At 35.5% G+C, this 20,560-nt stretch overlaps 3 protein-coding genes across 5 annotated transcripts; all 3 read left to right on the forward strand.

Annotated features, from left to right (window-relative positions):
• Window positions 1-2,004: 2,004 nt before the first annotated feature.
• On the forward strand, window positions 2,005-3,604 carry LOC120341811 (uncharacterized). The gene has a single exon (XM_078110854.1). It carries the CDS (start codon window positions 2,201-2,203, stop codon window positions 2,510-2,512), a length of 312 nt encoding a protein of 103 aa, XP_077966980.1. The 5' UTR covers window positions 2,005-2,200; the 3' UTR covers window positions 2,513-3,604.
• A 163-nt stretch (window positions 3,605-3,767) lies between these two features.
• LOC120342415 (GDP-fucose protein O-fucosyltransferase 4-like) lies at window positions 3,768-10,120 on the forward strand. Of its 3 annotated transcripts, none has more exons than XM_039411236.2 (11): window positions 3,768-3,877; window positions 4,427-4,541; window positions 5,378-5,538; window positions 6,269-6,453; window positions 7,002-7,104; window positions 7,186-7,285; window positions 7,749-7,901; window positions 8,508-8,602; window positions 8,875-8,991; window positions 9,423-9,553; window positions 9,731-10,120. In XM_039411236.2, exons 2-11 carry the CDS (start codon window positions 4,436-4,438, stop codon window positions 9,876-9,878), a joined length of 1,299 nt encoding a protein of 432 aa, XP_039267170.2. In that variant the 5' UTR covers window positions 3,768-3,877; window positions 4,427-4,435; the 3' UTR covers window positions 9,879-10,120. The 3 variants fall into 3 exon arrangements, with proteins under 3 accessions (XP_039267170.2, XP_039267169.2, XP_039267171.2); XM_039411235.2 differs by having other exon boundaries at window positions 3,813-3,951; XM_039411237.2 differs by lacking the exons at window positions 3,768-3,877; window positions 4,427-4,541 and adding an exon at window positions 4,559-4,707.
• A 2,676-nt stretch (window positions 10,121-12,796) lies between these two features.
• Window positions 12,797-14,869, forward strand: LOC120343249 (uncharacterized). The gene is made up of 5 exons (XM_039412384.2): window positions 12,797-12,932; window positions 13,174-13,233; window positions 13,950-14,015; window positions 14,085-14,230; window positions 14,568-14,869. Exons 2-5 carry the CDS (start codon window positions 13,192-13,194, stop codon window positions 14,680-14,682), a joined length of 369 nt encoding a protein of 122 aa, XP_039268318.1. The 5' UTR covers window positions 12,797-12,932; window positions 13,174-13,191; the 3' UTR covers window positions 14,683-14,869.
• Window positions 14,870-20,560: the final 5,691 nt, after the last annotated feature.

A 20,560-nucleotide genomic window follows, 5' to 3' on the forward strand; every position in this document is an offset into this window, starting at 1 on the left:
GTGAAATTTATGGACTACCAGGAATTTTGGCACGAGTTGAGTTATCTTTTCAGATTTACAACATGACAGTCTCAATGAAATTTTTACGTTAATTTGCAAGTGAACTTGCTATTCAGTCAGTGGAGCAGGGGATAGCCAGTCGCCTAAACTTAATAAACCTTTTTATCATGGAGGCAGGAACAAGCTGACAAGCTCATGGACGATGTGTATATTGTGGTTATGCCGTTCTACTTATCTAATAAATTGTAAGGCTTGTGGTGGATAAAATTTCTCCCGATTCAGTAGGCATGACACATCGGATCACCTTTCGTGCTGGTGTGGTGTTCGAGTCCCTAGGATGGTGATAGTGCACCAGAGAATAACTTGAGCAGCTCGCCATTACAGTCTGATCGATCGCGGAGGAAAGCATCGTGCAAAATATGGCGTATAGGAGTATTTAAAAAATAAGTCTGGGGGAAATAAATTTTGGACTTTCTTCCAATTATCTTTTGAGAGATCAAAAATACCGGTTGTGATATTCCACAGACGCTGGATATGTTATCAATGAAATTGAAGATACATTAATATTCCGACGTTCAAAACGTTTATATACTTTGTACTGAAACGCATTTTTGTGATGGCTGACTGTTCGGGTTGGGCGAATCGTGCCCAGAGTCCGGAAGACCTTTGCCAAAACGCCAATGCACCTCTGAAAGTGTAGTGACAGTCCTCGCGGTCGATGGGTGGTGGTCACGTCGGACTGTTAAAGCTTCTTCCGCCAACAAGTCCACGCTTCCCAAACTAATAACTGGTTAATTGTGGTCAAGCACGATATGATTAAGCCCGTTTCTCGTTTTTTCTCTCCGTTCTATATAAGATTTCCCATGGCCCGCGCAATCTGAGCACCCCTTGCCGATAAGACTGAATTTTATCCATTCAGGATGTATCCAAGCGAGATAAGAGACGCAGCGGCGAAGGTGCGTGCTTTCTTGTGTACGCATACTATATATACAAGCGTATACATATTCTTAATTGCGTTATATATAGGTAGCATATAGCTTGATGTTCAAAATCCACCCTCCGGCTTCATTCTAGCCCTCATAACAGCTGTCTTATTCGATTCGGTACAACAAGTCAACAACACGACGAAAATTTCCCATAAGACTCCATTGTTTCGCGTTTCTCAAATATGGCACAAGATGGCGTCCATGAACTTGTTCAACCAAAGTCCTTTAGTAGGCAAGTTGGTCGACGGCCGTTAGTGCATAGCGTCAGCGAGGAGACATTGGTAAATATGCTATTTGGACATATAGAAATTCTGTCAAATATGATGAAAGTGACATATTCAAAAGAAGTATGAGAATACTGTTCAAGTGCAAATTAATTGGGACTTTGAACCAGATGACCAGTGCTCAAAGAGAGGAATTACTTTTCTTTGAACACATGGATGATATGATACATAAATCTGTTATGCTATAATTGTAACAAATCGAACATATAGAATACTGTATTGCAGATCTCTTGATTTCATATTCAATAAACCTTATTGTTGAAAACTCAGATATGCTGGAAAATGTTTCTATTCAGGTGTATATACCTGTATACAGATATAGCCTACTTCATGCTGTCATGTATCAGCGCATTGGCATTTGTTTGCATGCGGTAAACTATATGAGTAGAGTATTATGTGTATTAATTTTAAAATGTTTTGTTTACATGCCTAATCCATAAACTAAAATAAATCTAATCTTTAATTAAACGGTATATTACAAATACCAACATGGAAAATCGAAATGGACAATTTGACTTGGAATATCAAAATTGAACTGGAATATCAAAATCAATCAATCAATTGGACTAATGATTCAAAATGGGGGTTGGGTAATATGTTTTTGTTTGTATAATTATGTTCTTTTTATCGTGGATCTATAAAATTTTGTTTTCCTATTTTTTCTATGCAAATGTTTATTTTCTTGAAATGGGATCTAATCATCAAATTTGGATGGGAACTAATCAAATTTTAATTTGATCAATCGAAAAAAAAAAACATGTAGGATTCGCTGTTCAATAAAAATAAAAGAAAGACATTTATCATAGCCTCGTGCTATCGTGCAATATCAGTAGGTACCGTTGTACACTTTCTTAATACTGTAATATTTCTCGGGTTCAATATTTTCAGAAAATTAAATAAATTTATTCATTATTAAAGTCTGCGACAAATATGGCGAATGCCTCAGCCAAACTGATCCAGTCATTAATTGGGAGCAACAAAGTAGCTGTGTTTTCTAAATCATATTGTCCGTATTGTAAACTTGCAAAAAATGTTTTAAATCAAGCTGGAGCATCAGGAAAAGCAGTTATCGAGTTGGATGAGCGAGATGACGGCCATCTTATACAGAACGAACTCACAGTTTTAACTGGTGAATCAACTGTGCCTCAAGTATTTATCAATAAAGAGTTTGTAGGTGGAGGTACTGAAGTTGAAAAACTTCATGAAACTGGAAAATTACAAAAGTTGTTGTCAAATCTATAGCATTTTCGCTTGATTGAAATTTTAACTAAGTTCAGAAGTTAGATTTCTTTATTACATTGCTGACCTAAAATCTGGTTTTCTGACTAATATTCAAAAATATTCTTGAAAGTCTCAGAGTGAAGTTACTTGCCAAAGTTTGGTAATATTTACCATCTTTCAGGATTATTTCTCATTTGTACTTGTATTTTAATTTTAAATGTCTACCTCTTACTGTCTGGTCCATCTGGCTACCAGGAATTGGAGTAAAGAAGGTCATAATGTAAAATATATTGTATGTACATATGATGAATCTTCGTCGTATCTTAATTCAGCTCAACTTATATATAAACCTACTACTAGGCTATTTGGTTATAGAGTGAGATAAATACAATATGTGTACAAGATCGAGCAATAACTTTTTCAATTCATTTGTTGTTTCTCATATCTTGCTTTGCTTTTATTGATCAACTATTATCTACTTGTAATTTATTTTTTGGGGTCTAGCGAAGTTAACGCCAAACTTTCTTATGTAACATCAAACAAAATTGTGATGTGAGAGTGGCGGCTAAATATGTTTTTCTTTTTAAATAAAAGTCTGGCCTGCGCGGAAGCGGAACGCTGTACTCTATTTGGCATGGGACGTACTTGCTTAGTTGGAATTGAATAGATTTAATTTCAACTAAACAAGTCTGTCAAAAACAGACTATTTTAAATCATAAAAATTACTGCACTTACTTCGCTAGACCTTATTCTTGTCGTTTATATTGAAATAAAAAACATCTATTTCTAAGTTGGCCAATGCAGTGTAATGCAAATCCTCTCACTGGTAGACTTTGTTAATTATTAAATTGAAGACTATATATCATTGTCACCTGGCTATGCAAACTATAGTCCAAATGTGGCATTGAGGGATGCCCAGAAAATCTAATATTGTCAACTTTTGTTTGTATTCAAATTCTAAATAAACATTTTCATTTAAGAACAGGCTAAACTCTTGGTCGAGATTCCTTTTTTTCTCAAGATGCAGAATTCTAGAATTTATAACCGCTTTATTATAATAAATACTTTTACTGTGAACTTATTTTAATTGGTGCGAACATGGTGGCAGCTGACTCTGATGACCGCATGGTCGTTTCGCTTCCTCCATTCCATACCGAAGAAATGTTATTCCAATTGCTTTATATTTATTATTATCATTGTATTTATGTTTTTTTCTGGTTGACAAATGATAAATCTCTCTCTCTCTCTATAAGCTACTAATTTATAGTCCAAATTTTTCAGATGACATTACTTATCATCAAATCATATGTACAGTAAATATATTGAATTTGTGATATTTTCTAGGATGTTTGAATAAAAATGAATTGCATCAAGTTGCATAGTTAGGTATTGTTATTTATTATCAAGAAAGATTGATTTAACTTTTCATTGTGAACACAATGCAAAACTTTATATATAAAGTAAGCTGATATTTTTTCTCAGTAATTTCATTATGGTTAGTGTAATTTGCGAGTGTATATTTCCATTTACACATTTGATCTAAAATCTTCCTTTGTTATCTTGTGTTTCCCAACGGTTACTTCGAATAAGTCTCAGGACAAGCTACCACTGGTATTCATACTATGTTAAATACATGTAATCGTGGATGGCAAAATTTAAATAATTTACCACCATCGTGTGTAACTTCAAATTCATACTAAATCACTGTAAATTGGTTGGGTTTTCTTAAAATTTACTCCTATCAATCTAATTTTAAAAATCTTAAGAATATCCTTATTCCAGAACATGGTGTATTTAATTTGTCCTGTTTCTGAAATCAATATTTGGTAGACTCATGCCTAAAGAATATGAATCAGGCAGGGTTGAGAAGCCCCATCTCTCTGAGCAGTCAATTTATTTGCAATTTCATGATTTTTATCGGTATTTATTTTCCAGATACTTGTCATGTTAACCACTGCTGTGGCCATGAATTCTCTTCAAACGTCTGATGTTAATATTAATGAATGGCCATTAATTGTGTGGTGGTATGACACAATATTTCCTCATGTTGGTGAGATTTTTTATATTTATTTTAAAAATAGGTAACATATGCAATATTTTTGTGAGGTTTTTGTCCAACAGTTTAAGTTACATATGTGTAAGATTACACTACATGGAATTGTTCTGAAAAACCACTGGCTTCCAAAGAATTGTGAAGAGGTATTAGGAGGCAGATGGTTGGTTATTCTTACTCATATCTGAAATATTTAACCTACCATTCCAAGATTAGTATAGATTGATCCACTGGCCATTTTAAAAATGATTTTGTATTTAAAATCAGAAACTATATCATCATCTATGTCAGGGTTTCCCAAAGGGTTCTGCACAAGGGTTCCGTAACGATTTGAAAAGAGTCTGAAACATATATGCAAATAGATCACAATCTTATCAAATTGCCGTCAGCCTACCAGTATTTAACTCAGAATATATTGATTCAGACTTTCATGAGTTTTATTACATCAAAGGAAACGTTATCCTTCCTCATTAGTTAGGCACAGAAATTGATACGGCATGGGATGGGGGTCTGTCAAAAATAGGATTCACAAACGGGGGTACGCAACCTAAAAAGTTTGGGAAACCCTGATCTACGTGGTTTATCACATTATGGATCGGCCTAATCAGATATCAAATCTCTGATCTCCAAATTGCCTTTTGAACTTGATCTTATTGTCCCACTGACAAATATGGGTATGCTAGCATGTTGCTTTACAGTATCAGCAAGATAGTTTAGCAGAAAAACATAACAATACCCGAATATTAGATTCGTGTTGCGCCAACTATTTTTAGTTGTGTTATCTCTTCTTTCATGTTTTTTCATTTCTGACGCTTATATTCAAAATGATTCAGATAACGGAGGTTCAGTTCAGGAAATTGATTGTGGTGAAGTCAAATGTCATTCAACACATCACCGTGATATGATAGAGCAAGATACATTGCAAACTATTCTATTTTATGGCAGTGATTTTGAACCAACAGATTTGCCACTTCCAAAGAAAAATAATCATATGGTGAGGTATGATTCGGTGTCATTTTTTTTATCATATTATTACTAATAAGTTCTGACCTATTTAATTTTGAGTTATAGTATAGTTATCATAGTTAGTTTTTGAATTGCCATTTCAAAGTTTTAGGTTTCACAATTGAATATATTTCTATTGGCAAAAGCTAAAAATTAGGGATTATTTTATTTTTATGATCACAATCTACCCAGTTTGATATGACGGTATTCTTTGTTTATTAATTGGTCTTCGCCATACTGATTCTAAATAGCGTACTAGTTGTGTCAAAATTTATTGAATGTGACTTATCAATAACGGAATCCTGCGGCAGTAAACATTTGGAATCGGGTTTATTCATACCTGCTTTTAAAATGACCGAGTTGGAAATAACTATCGCAGCGCCCAAAACTAGTTGGCTTTATCATTTTGACAACTTCGCAGGAGTACATACCTATCAGTAATCGAAGTCATGTCTACTATTGTCTCATTACCATGCAGTGGTTTTATTATCTTCGAGTACTCAAAAATAAGTTATTAAACGCAATGAGAGGTTGCGTTCTGCGTGAACTAATGGCATAAGTAACTAATTTTTTGATATATTTTCTGAATGACTAATGACTATATTCTTAATGCAATTCATTGCTAGCTCATTGTCTAAAAAATAAGTAAGACATTTTTATCATTACTAAATCAGCGATTACTTGCCTATATTATATAATTTTTTTTTATTTTATTTCAGTGGGCATTGTTACACGAGGAATCACCACAAAACAATTTTATTCTCTGTCACAAGGACGTTCTAAAATTATTCAACTTTTCATCAACCTTCAAGCAACATTCAGATTATCCCTTGACTACTCAACATATACAAAGCATTGAATATATTTTGGATAGAGAACCAATATCAATATTGGAAAAAAATGAGTGAGTCTAATTTTTTTTATTCTCGATGTCCTCCTCAGTTGAGAAAAATTAGGGCTGATATGTAATACTGGTTATCTCTCTCTTTTTAAAATCCCAGTTTCTTTGGTGATATTATCAACCCTGTATGTTATCAGGTAGGAAATATAGCCATTACGTCTACATTAATTGGCTAAACTGGTGGTCAGCAAACTTTATGTACTACTGGGCCAATTATGCACATTGACGGTAACATGCATAAGAATCGGCACATTAAACAAATATGATGCACTTGCAACTCCTGTTCTTGTGTTAGCTGTAAAACAACCATTTTTACAGCATGCATCCACAGATAATAAATTTATGGGCTATTTTTGTTTTTATGCATTGAAAATGGGGTCGTTTGGGGCCACAAACAACTTGCAGTTTGCCATCCCCTAGGCTAAACATTAGGATGTTATCAAACCAATCCTTATCGATATTTCCCCTTGCAACCCACTACTATATTCAATGCTATCGCCTCCATAGGAATTTGTGCTTTTCTAATGCTTCCAGCATTGCTTTCATTTTAGGCTTCGGCAAAATGGTCTTGCTCCTGTCTTATACTTACAATCTCATTGTGATGTCCCGTCAGATCGAGGTAGATATGTCAGCGAACTCATGAAACATATACAGGTTTGTGTGAAGGTGCCTATCACCTGTTTACTTTGGGTTTTATTTAGTAACAAATTTAATTTAAAAAATGTTTTTTTGAAGGTGGACAGTTATGGAGAATGTTTGAATAATATAGAATTTGATCATGATGATCTGGTAGGAATACAGTCAATGAATAGTGAAGAATTATATGAATTGATAGGTATGTTATTTTTGCTTGCCATATCCTTCCTGATGTAGCTAGCATGTGGTTGAATTTACCCCATGGGGTAAAGTTCCTTGAGTTGTTGAAGTTGGCAAGCAAGAAATTTTTTTTTCTCTACTAAGTAATAGGCTATCAGTTTCATTACATGCTTTTGACGTTGTTCAAATGTAAAATTACAACTTTGCTTGGGATAGTGACGTCTTCTCTTCTTTAATAAACTTTGTTATGTTCTCTTTTCTTGTTATGAATAAAAATTAGCATACTTTAAATTTTATCCATAATTTTACACCATACCTCTATATATTAGAGGAGAACATTTGTTAACCATATAATCAAATTGTCTTAACTGAGGTTTCATTAACCTATGGAAAAAATGACATCTTTGCACAATCAAGCTTGAAGCTTAGCCCTGTTTTAAACTTGAGAACTAGTTGTTCTTCATAATTATGTTCATTTTCAGGCCAATATAAGTTCCATATCACATTTGAAAATGCATTATGTGATGACTACATAACAGAAAAAATTTATAGAGCTCTTCATGTTGGATCTGTCCCAATATATATGGGGGCTAGCAATGTTCAGGATTGGGTTCCTAATGGATCATATATTTCAGGTAACTTGTTAGTAAATTGTTTAAAAATTAGAAACATAATTACATGTGATGATTGAATAATATGCAAATGGGAATCATTAGCCTAGTTTTGCTATCAAAAAACAAAACATTTGAGTATTGGAATTGTTTGTAGATGTCTTGGAATAATCTGACGGTATAAATCATTTACGTATCGACAGATACTTTAATTCTATATGTCAGTATTACTCTTCTTTTCTCCAAAAAAGGCTCTTCATGAGCAACTAATAAAAAGGCGCTCCAGAAGTTTGTGTACCAATATGGAGGTAACTAATTTTAGGCTTACTTTACATCAAATTGTGTAAATGGATTGAAACCTATGGGCATGGGGTCTATTCACTGGTTAACACAGACAGTGCCGAACTCGTAATAGAACTAAAATAAAGAAAATCGGAATAAAATTATATCCTAACTTGGTACACATACTATGGGAGTACCAATAAAAATATATGAATTAGAATATTTCCGGATCTGTATCGCCCATGTTGTTACATCCTGTTTACGGGGATCGGCAGAAAGATCTTGTTTTAAAGTTGACTTTGTGTATTCAAAGCAATATTTTTGACATGTATTTGTTGTGTTTTTCAGTGAAAGACTTTCGTTCACCAAAAGCATTGGCTGTTCTACTCAATTCATTGGACATGGATGATGATTCTTATCTCAATTATTTGGAATTTAAAAAGGTAATGAGGGTTAGACCATAATTTCAAGTACAAATACTACGGGAGTCACTTGGCTAGTTCCCGTACTCGTAATAAAACTAAAATAAGGAAAATTGGAATAAAATTATGGCCTAACCCTAACCTGGTACACATACTACGTTGCGGTGTCTGCCATCTTGGTTCACATACTTCAGGAGTACCGGTGATTTTTATTTATGTCTAAATATCTCTTCATTTGGGTTTCATTCTATTATTTCTCCCCATTCGATTTGTGATGTGTTTATATTTTATAGAGTGAGAAAAGTATTCCTGAAAACTTGAAAGCCGCAATCAAGAATCGTGACTGGTCAACTAGTGATTTGGGCTCTCAACATTTTTTAAATGGATTTGAATGCTATGTTTGCAAAGAGGTGAGATTTATTGCATTCTTTCAATTTTTTATAATTTTTAGCAATAGCAGAACAGGATATTTCGGAATTTTACACAAGATTGAGAAACTATAAAATATTCTAAAATGCTCTTTGAGTGGAAAGATTCAGAAACCTTCAACAAAACATGACCCTTTTTTCTCCCTTTTATAATGTACTATTTATTTTATTATCACTGTATCAACTACCATTTGCGAGGACGATGAGCATAATTTTAATTTGCCAATCAATTAGTGTAGAATATATTTTACAGTGCTTTTTGTCTAAGGAAGTTACAGTTTTAACATTACCATTACTCTCTATTTATTTCAAGTGATATCATAATTCTATTATTGTCTCGAAAGATCACTATGGTTGTGGTGTTAGCACACTGAAATATTCTGATAATGAATCTTATTATTATTATTACCTAGATGTATAAAATGCGAGATACATTGAAAGATGGTGAAATACTTACATCAAGAGTATTAGATGAATCTCATTTAAACTGTACTTTACCACAACCTTCAGTTGGTACTGTCAAAACTTTGAAGAAAGACGATACGTATGATGTTGTTTTTAATAATTTTAGGAAATTATTATGTAGAATCATGCAATGACTAAGATTCAAAATATCCTTCCAAGTAATTGCTCTCAGTCCCTCTAAATATGTTCTTATTTATTATTCTAATTACCAGTGTTTTATGCATATTTCCAATTATTTCAAATGTTCGCTCTGCAGCTTCCATGAAACACTGAATTATTACCAACAAACTGCTATCCATGCCAAGGTTCTTGTTGATCTCATTAGGAAAGGGAAGAATGATTTAAGTGATTTTTGGGAACTCGTGGCTGAATTCATGGAAATTGCTTCCCATACAGAACTATGAATGCACGATTTGGTGTTACTAAATGGCAAGGATGCCAGCATGCTCGATATGCAGGTTTAAATGCTTCCAGAACCAAGAATGATGCACCATGATCATACATTTGGTCATCAAGTATTAGGAACTGGTACATTTGTCTTTTTATGAAACTGAGACCGTTATTTCATGGTTCTCACTTTTGATACCTTTCATTCTTTTTATTATTATTATGAAACTGAAGTAAATAAACAATTTTAAGAAACGTATTATATTGTTGTGGTTTGAAAATACAGATACGCGTTTACGTCAGTTTGGCGTTCTGCGACCACCACATCAAAAGTACAAGAAACTAGTCCAAGTGGAGGGATTTTCTTGACGACGAAAAAATGTTGAAATCCCAGTTTGGCACCATTAGCATCATCGTTTAATAATCGAAACAATATTGCGTAGTCTACACTAAAAATGAAACGAAAAAGGCATAAGAAGTTTTGGTTTAGGAGTTCAGCGACAGATAAAATAATGTTATATATATTATCACTATTTTACATAGTGTGAATCGAAATAAATATGCGTAATGGTTATTCGCTAACGGAAACGACACCACAGCGCCTGCTCACTGAAGATGAAGGTTTAGGGAGGAGGGGTGCTCACCCGCTATAGCCTATAAGGGTTGTAGGGAACTCACGGATTTGGATCATAATGAAAAAAAAACAATATATCCTCGATCAATTTTCTATTCTATTGAAATACATTTCCTGGATTAAAGATAAAATAAAGGCGTTATCGAATAAAGTACTCGCGCGTTCACCTTGAATACAATTGTTATTTCGTTTCAGAGGTCAGATTACCGACCATGGTTTTGTATTTTCGCAACAAAAAATATCTTTCTCCTTTCAACAAGTGAATTTCGACAACGCGTGGCAATGAAGAAACAATGATGTAATGTAACAGATTAAAGCGTCATAAAATGAGCACGAAAAAAGCACCGTTAAGCATATATATTATAGCATGACAGTGTGCACGATTAGAAAACTCATAGCAAACCGGCTACTATACATGGTGGAATGAATATACCGGTATGTTCATTCATTTACGGCAGGGATCACCAAACAACGCTTGAATCCATACCACACTTTAATCCAGCCCGCCATACTTCGCTTAAAAATATCCAGTTCAAATAAAGAATGCTCATGTAATTAACTCTTTTGCTTGCGATTTTTTTCCTTCATCGCGTAGCATTTCTATTTTTTTCGTGCACATTTTATGAAGCTTTAATCTGTTATATTACATCATTGTTTCTTCATTGCCACGCGTTGTCGAAATTTACTCGTTGAAGGGGAAAGATATTTTTTGTTGCGAAAATGCAAAACCACGGTCGGTAATCTGACCAGAGCCATTATATAATGGCTCTGATCTGACCTCTAAAATGTAATAACAATTGTATTCTAAGGTGAAAACCCGAGTAGGTACTTTAGATAACGCTTTTATTTTATCTTCAATTCAGAAAATGTATTTCAATAGAATAGAAAATTGATTGAGGACATAATGTTTTTTTTTCATCATGATCCAAATCCGTGAGTTACCTACAACCCTTATAGGCTATAGCGGGTGAGCATCCCTCCTCCCTCCTACCTAAACTTTCATCTCCAGTGAATAGAAGCTGTGTTGTCGTTTTCGTTAGCGAATAAGCAGTACGTAAATTTATTTCGATTCACACTATCTAAAATAGTGATAATATTTATAGCATTTCGGACCTCCTGAAGTATGTGCACCAAGATGGCGCACAACCTGAACTCTGGACCTCTTGAAGTATGCGCACCAAGATGACGCACAACCTGAACTCTGGACCTCCTGAAGTATGCACACCAAGATGGCGCACAACCTTTTTCATTTCATTTTTAGTGTAGGCTACATGGAACTGTTTCGATTATTAAACGATGATGCTAATGGTGCCAATATTGGATTTCAACATTTTTTCGTCGTTGTCGTCAAGAAAATTTCTTCACTTAGACTCGTTTCTCGCACTTTTGATGTGGTGGTCGCAGAACGCCAAACTGACCAAAGTTTGAATTTGTAGAATTTCTATTCGTCTAAAATCTAAATGATGACGAAAACATGCCATGTTTGGTTCAAACATCACTACTATCACTATCACACACTACATTAATCACTGAAAATTTCATAGCAATTGGTCCAGTATTCGAAGAGAAAAGCGATTTTATCATGACGAAAGAGAAGAAAAACAAGAACAACAACATAATATTGAAACGATCCTTATGTCCACTGACATGTCCACTAATATGTTTTTAGTTTATTATTAATTCAATAGACCAGGGCTACTCAACTATTTTTACTGAAGATCCACATACATAACTTCAAAAATATTTGGGTCCGGACTTTCTAGAAATTATATTTAAACACGCACTTCCTCGACAGACTAATGATTATTAGCTATATAAGATTGTTTATTATGGCGTTAGAGTTCTTTTCATATATATTTAAACCTATAAAAGTGATTTTATAAAAAGAAACTGCGATAGACTACCATGTTCATCATACTATTGAGCCGTAGTTTTGTCTTTCCTTTTCCCATATCCGTGTTGACATGATTTTTTCGTTACTGACGTCATCAATATGTGTTGCGTAATACTTCGTCGACTATTTCCCAGTATTTCAACATTTGCATCTCTAATAATATTTTTAATCAATTCTTAACGGTCGAAATTAATATCGTTCGGCTCATGCAACTACGTCTACAAAATCACCGAGCGCTATAAACATATATTAACGTAATCATGTTTAACGCGAAATATTTCTCCTATTTGCACAATTGTTGCGAAATGATATTTAGATGACGTACTACTTACGTAATGATCACGTAATATCAGAAATCGAGGTCGATATGACGTCAATTTACTCCGTTGCGCCCCAGCACACAAATTGTTCTATGACGTCGCTGCGCATGCGCATTAGCTCGTCTCCTTGGCTGCCCGTCAACCGTTGAGGACTTTTTTGCTGTCTGGAAGATTTCGGCGTCTTTTCTCATTCTTCATTTATCGTTCTGTTGGAAGGTCATCGGTAAGTATTCTCTTGCTTTCGAGATGTACCTATGGACTTTGTTAAGTTATTTAAGTACTTTAACTGTAAGGGAACCCTGAATAGCTGAAATTTCCGTTATTTTTTTGACCTTGTAAATCTGGATGTTGCGACACTGATCTATTTTTAGCACTTCAAATAATATGTCAACGTTCCGTTTTGTTCATCGATATAAAACTCTCGCGTCGATTGCACATTAAAACAGTTGTTTGTTAACTTACAGAGAAATTTTAAAGATACAATGGCTTACTGCAACAAGATTGTCCCAGTTTCACAGATGGCTGTAAGTTGTCACTTTTATGTTTTATATCCAACGATTTTCAGCCTAGCTACCAACAGGGAATTATGATTTGCCATTGAAAAAATTCAATCATAATACTAACTTAACCAGTAAAGAAGTACAAATATACTCGGAAGCTTAAAGACTAAGATTAAATTATGGACCTAAATACTAGCTAGAATAAGTAACAAACTACTGAACTAGGGTATTTGTGCAGGTGCAGAAGTGTGAGACTACAATAAAAGCAATTTTGAACAATCCCAACTATTGATAATTTCAGGATTCGCGTATTGGAACATTTGATAAGTTTTAAATATCTTACTCTTCTAGCACCTAAGCACTGCAGCACTCAAAATTGGTTAGTTTATTAACCTATTCCTGGATGCTGCTATGCTTTGCTAGCAATTAGGAAAGTGCAGCCTATTCTCCCATCCAATGTTTTGTGTTACAAATTTTGTCATTTGTCTGGTCGTTAACATCACATTGTCTGCAGGCATACTCTTCAAACGTCACTTCATGCTAGTGAGAATGAAGGCCAGGAATAAATACCATCTGAATTCTTTATTGATTTAACTGGCAAACCAAACATGAATGGCCTCATTTAAACCTGGTTGATAATGGTTAATAGCTGTAGGATGTTGATGAAACTTTTTAGGCATAATTGGCTCATTCCTTGTTTATGACTTGTTGAATATAAAAGTTTTTTCTTTTTTTTTTAGCTCCGATCTGCGCTGCGCAACTTCATGCCAGCTAGCTGCACAGTTACATCACAAAATGGCATTGTGGTAAGTTATTTTATTAGGCTATGGAAATAATAATTCTCTGTCTCAATGTTCAATAATTATTCTATTTAGGCCAGAAACTTCCAGACATCAGCGGTTCAAAGAGACATTGACTCAGCTGCCCGTTTCATTGGAGCGGGTGCTGCAACAGTCGGTGTCGCTGGATCGGGAGCTGGAATTGGAACAGTTTTTGGAAGTTTCATTATTGGTTATGCAAGGTAACTTGTTGAAAAATTGGTGTTGAAGTCAAGGATTAGTGACATGTATTTCTATGGTTAATATCCCGATCCACATTAGTAGTATAAAAGTAGGGCCATTTTTTTGTCTTTGACATGTATCACATTACTTTAATTAAATATTAGCATTTTTAAAACTATATCTGTGATTTTGTATCAATCCATATTTCCAAACAAGGGCAGCTTCTAAAAATATTATTGCTGATTTTAAGTTTTCCTTTAGTGTAGTTCCTCGCTTCACAACCACCGAATTTATCATTTAACCGGATAGTAGTGTACTATTCTTCCTTATATTACTTTAACATTTGTCCTTTTTCAGGAATCCGTCACTGAAACAACAGATGTTTTCATACACTATTCTAGGATTTGCCTTGTCAGAGGCCATGGGTCTATTTTGTCTTATGATTGCTTTCCTGATTTTGTTTGCTCTTTAGGACCGTTCCGAGTTTAATGTTGATATATGAATTAAATGTTATCCAAAATTACTTTTACTGTCATTTCCTAAAGTTCTTCGGTTTTAATCTTCCTATTTAAGACCAAACCTACATTTTCCTTGGCATGGAGCGATCTATCAGATGTGAATGATTTTGTCTGTTCGCAAATATATCAGTTGATTGTCGACATGCCTTTTCGTGGCGTTCATGTAGGTGTCTGTCATCAATAGCAGCTCTTGTTGAAGCCATAGTTGTAGGGTCAGACTTCCCCTAAGTTTCGCGTTGGATGTGACTGCTCGTTTAGTAGTAGATTTATTATTGTAAGGTTTTGGAAAGATAATCAGCTGTGCTCAAGCGTTTAGCAGTCGTGAGAGGGGTTTAAGGAAGCTGAAAATAAATCATCGGCGAGAAACTATCCACATCCAATACTGATTTCTTTGCAGACTGTTAGCAGCTGCTGTCCAAATAGCTTTCGGGAAACATGACTGTGCCTGGTCGGTGGGAAAAGAATGCCGCTGCTCGCAAAAAAAATATGCCATAATTTGAAGAACTTCTTGATTTGTTTGAATACCTGCGTTTTGGGAGAGAGAGATTTATTGCCACAAAAACAAAATCAACACTAATATAAACATAATACAATAACGAAAATATTCCACAGTAATTGATTATTGCTTTGTGCGGGTCGGTGTGCAAGACCGATTAAAGTCATCTAGGAATTATTACTCGTTGGAAGGACATTTGTAGTAAATCAAATCGGACTTCGGTGTAAAACTAATCTGGACACATTTAATTTTCCGTCGATGGTCTTTCGCGCCAACATTCGCATATGCGTGGCTCTCTACATTGGTGACTATATTTCAATAATTCGTGCATGTACGATCGTGTCGCAATTCGTTCGTTCGAAACTAAACTTTCCAGGACTTACTCTTTTATCGACCAGGCCGTAGAAACTGCGGTCAAGTTGACGTAATATCGAATAAAGTGGTGACATTTCTGATATGAGTTTGCTTCGTGCAGCAAAGGTCAACCGAAAGTCGCAAAAAAAAATTTAGAACCGGAGATTTTTGAAACAGCCTGTGACGTATTCTAACTATAAGTATATTTTGATTTAGATACGTGCATCAATGCATTCCACATAGTCGTATTTGCGTGTGTGTGCCCATAAATACTCATTATATATACCATGTGGATAAACCAGTCGAATTGCGAAGACAAACTAAAGCATAATGAACAAAACGTAAAATTATTATAGTGCGTTTTACAAAATAGATTTAAATTAATTTTCGCTGGAAAATCTAGCGATGTGAAACAACTGGTAAATCGTTCACTCACATTCTCTTAGCCATACGTAATGTACCATACTTATAATATAGGTTGTGAAGTATAGCGGAAGGTGAATGTCAGATCGTAAGAAATTCGAATGATTTATTTTTTGAAAAGTTTTAATAAAAAATATTAACCGAGCGTTTCTCATATACGGCGATGCCATTTGCGTGTGAATTAGTCCGGCAGATAAGGGGCCTTTTTGGGCCCAACCTTGTTTTCAGACAAAGTTTTTTTTATTTGTGATTATTCATCTTGGGGTTATTGCCCATCATTTCTACATGGGTGTGGAGTTTGCTGCCTTGAGCAACTTTTACGGCTAGATATTTGTATTAGTGTTTTTCATCAAATCTGTGCACCATAATGGCGCACAACCTGAAACCTAACCTGTTACAATACTATGTTCTGGTTGTGCGCCATCTTGGTACACAAACTACGAAAGCACCAAATTTACTAGGAAATAAAAATCAATAACTTGTAGGCATTCTTTGAACCCAGCTTTGGGTCGCGACCCATATATATGGAAATACTGTTGAAATACGCGTAAACTAAAGAGTACTATTTCAAAATACCCGCTTTTGTTGCAATTAACAATACAAGCCTGCTAATGCAGTCGGCAGTGGTTCAAGTGGATATTCACCCGGTGGAGAACAGTCAATTATTTGTTAGCAAGGAAAGGATTCTTATGCAGCGGGATGATCACGACGATGCAGTGAAAGATAATGATATCACGTGAACAAGAATGAGAAAATTGCTACATTTTATAGTATATCCCTGGGAAAGAATGTAGTTCATTCTTATGTTCCATTCCAATGCTTTTCAAACTACCAAAAACTTTCAACACTTTTGCTTCTTCTCTTCTATAAAAATACATTGTTATTATATATTCGCATTTCCAGCTGTTTGTTCGTGCTCCCAGATAACCGATCAGTGGCCTCCAAGGAGGCCGGGGTCCCCTTTTAGGAAACCCTGTCAAAAACTATGAGAGGCCACCGTGCTTCTCTTGCCTGTTGTCATGCTGTCCCTCGAATTCAGCTACAACAAAAAATTCACGAAAACGGGTTTTAGATTTTATGATTTCATTATTATTCTCGACGATGAATGATATATATACGGGTGGTAAAAATGCCGAGTTATTCCAACAACATGATCATGTTTTGCAATTGACAACCAATATTTTATATGTAACTTTGTTTGACAGAGCCCCAAGGCCAAGAGATCTGAATACAAATATCAAAAATGTGAGGCCAAAAAAGTTACACTACAACATAGCCAAATGCGCTGTATTTACGATAGATAACAGGTTTACCAAAAAGCATTACATGAAAATGGTAAAATAAAGATCAACTTAGCAATATCTACTTAGGACTTGGTGATATGCATCTGTTGATGATTTTATCTGTTTGTTTCGGAAGTTTGATTACAGAATTAATTGTGGTTGTTGGGGATGTTTCAAAAAATAGGTTGAATGGAAAAAAGGTTTGACAAAATGTCAAGGTTTGAGAGTAGTAGAGAAGTGGAAAAAATACTCCCATGTGTTCTTCATTTAATAACCACGCCACAGAACTTCCCCAATAAATATACGCAGCAATTGCGAGAGGCAGATATGCCAAGATGGGATTTCATTGCATTGCAAACCAATGTTAGCGATTCTCAGATATATTCGCGCATTCCCATCTGAACAGCGTGGAAAAGATTATACCTATCTACACACTTGAAAAACTATGTCAGATGAGCGTCATATTATTGAATATCAGTAAAAAAAATAGTGCAATGAGAAATGACATATAAGGCGTGACTTTCAGTAATATGCATCAAATAATCTTATTGTGGACTACATATTTTAAAACATTTCGTCACGCCAAACGCAGTCCGAAACTTTTTGTCTCTGGCTGATCTTAGATACCAATTAGCACTCAATGAAAACTAGTAAGAGGCGAGCGATTGAGCAGATAATATGAGTATCCATCCCCCAGCTGTCATTTGAGTAGGTACTGCTGTTTTTATTGCAGATGATACTGATTTTTTTGTATTAAAGATTTACTGGCATCGCCGATTTAAGGATGTCAAGTGATGGATATAAATAAACCATTTGAAAACCAACACGCGGTTTGAATGAATAAAAAAGCTGAAACTAGTATTCTTTAAAACAGCATACAAATTCTATGAAATGAAATCATACACAAAAGCTCGTCAAAAACCTATAGCTCAATAAACAAGTGGAGTTTGATGCATGTTCGCAAAAATGTGCGCGTTACTACGTACAACCGAAGCAAGCAGGAAAATGTGTGTGATGTACTAGTGATCAAAATGTTTGACTCAACCATGTTGGCATAACAGGTGCACATTTCGGTTTCGCATAGGCATACCTTCTATCTCCACAAGGATATATTAATTTGGCCAAAGTCAATGCTGCACCTGAAAGGTTCCGGTTCTTCCAAAATAAAACACGTTACACATCGTTAGATACCAGTGGAAGTTTTTACATGGCCTTGTTCGGAGTGAAAGACGAGGTCGAATATTCCAATCCATTTCAACTAATAAAATATTTCCCAAGTCTCTAAGCTTTAAGCAGGAAAACGAAATGCCCGCAGCAACACAAATGTAGTTTGACGAGCGCAAAAGAAAGTGGCTAGATGCCGTCGATGGATCTTGGCTTATATTAGTGAAATAAACTACCATTTTTTCTATTAAAATTGAATTTCTGACATTGTAAGAAGATGCAACGTTACTATGTATTCAAAACTAACCCATGTAGTTATGAAATAATTGTTTTTAACGAAAAGGTGCTCCTGAAGTATTCGTACCAAGATGGCGCACAACCTGAACATTGCATGTGTACCAGGTTAGGATTCAGGTTGTGCGTCATCTTAGTACAAATACTTGAAATCCATTTAAAAAAAATTGCTCAACATTATATACTCCACACCCACCTGGGTATCATTATTTATGTCATCGACAATATATCTAAACAATAAAAAAAACTTTATGTCCCAAAACAATGTAAAGGCCCGATTCTGCCGGACTAAATCCACTGGAGTTTGACAAAGCATTTCTTTGCCATCACGGACTTTAAAATTGCCAAAAATCATCTCCCGTTGGGCGTGATCAGTTTATGACGTGGTATTTAATTTTCCTGAAGGACTAAAGTAGTCGGGGCAACGCGCCGGACGAATTACCGCAATTCGTCCGGCGCAACGACCCTCATGCATCCATCCTACATCAAACGAGCGTCAGCTTTTTACCATGTCCAAATACTTTTCCTTATGATTTCCCTCGCAGGTAGCGTAGCAACCGTCCACCGGATATAACCCACTAAGCCCCTTAGTGACAACGTCTGGACTATTGCAAACGAAGAAACGTCATTTGCATCTCTCGCGAAATTCCACAGAACACGGGCTTTTGTGGCTTTCACGCGTGGAGCCGATATTCCGCATGTATAGGAATTTTCTCACAGATCCAATCAAAAGTCATTAAGTCCCGTCAACGACCTGGGAAATCGCCACCATACACCATAAAAACATTATCGCAATGCAGACAACCGCGAGACTATGCATGTGGGTGCTAAAGCTGAGGGTGAAGATTTGTTGGCAGAAAAAAATAAGTCCTGTTTACAGGGATAATTGGAACTACCAAGAATCTGCAAAGCCACTCAGTATAATCAGATTTGGCGGTCACACCTAGAATTTTCTGCAAACCTTACTAAGAAGAGCCTGTTCATGATCGGGTTAGGAGAAATCTCTGTCTCATATGTGGTTGTTAAAAAAGGTAGGCAACGAGTCTCTAGAATATTTGCAGCGTATAAAGCTATAATGGACGAATGATATAGAATATATTCAAAATTAACCCTCCACAACAAAAAAATGATGCTCTTAAAGTATGTACATGTACACCAAAAAAGTAACAACCTAATCAAAATGAGCGAGAGGGGTTGGTAGCCTAAAAGTCTCATTGCGCGCAGCGCATTAGGAGCAGCGCATTACGCACAGTGAGGCCGCATTAGGAGCAGCGCATTGGGCACAGTGAAGCCGCATTAGGCGCGGCGCATTGGGCACAATGCGAGATCACATTAGGAGCAGCGCATTGGGCACAGTGAAGCCGCATTAGGCGCAGCGCATTGGGCACAATGCGAGATCGCATTAAAGCAGCGCATTGGTCACAATGCGAGGTCGCATTAGGAGCAGCGCATTGTGCACAGTCAGGATTGACTATTCATTCATCCATTTTATCATTGTTTGAGGAATCTATAAAGACAGGCCAGACCCGACTTTTAGATAGTCGCAACAGTGATTCGACTTGACTTGGTACTCGAATTTGATAGAACTAGGTTGGTGACACGTTACTGTAATTTAACAGCTGTAACTTAACAGCTTTGCCTTTTGTTGTGACAGTAGAATCATGTATGTCTGAAATTGGTCAGACGAAACAATAGGAAAATATATTTGTCTTATTGTGCCAGAAAAATTCGATGAGAATAAAATGATTATTATGACATACCGAAGATTTATAGACGACTGCAAACTATTTTGGACATCAGGATCAAAAAACATTCATA

This window comes from Styela clava, chromosome 3 (assembly GCF_964204865.1).
Source record: "Styela clava chromosome 3, kaStyClav1.hap1.2, whole genome shotgun sequence".
NCBI classification, from domain to species: Eukaryota; Metazoa; Chordata; class Ascidiacea; order Stolidobranchia; family Styelidae; genus Styela; species Styela clava.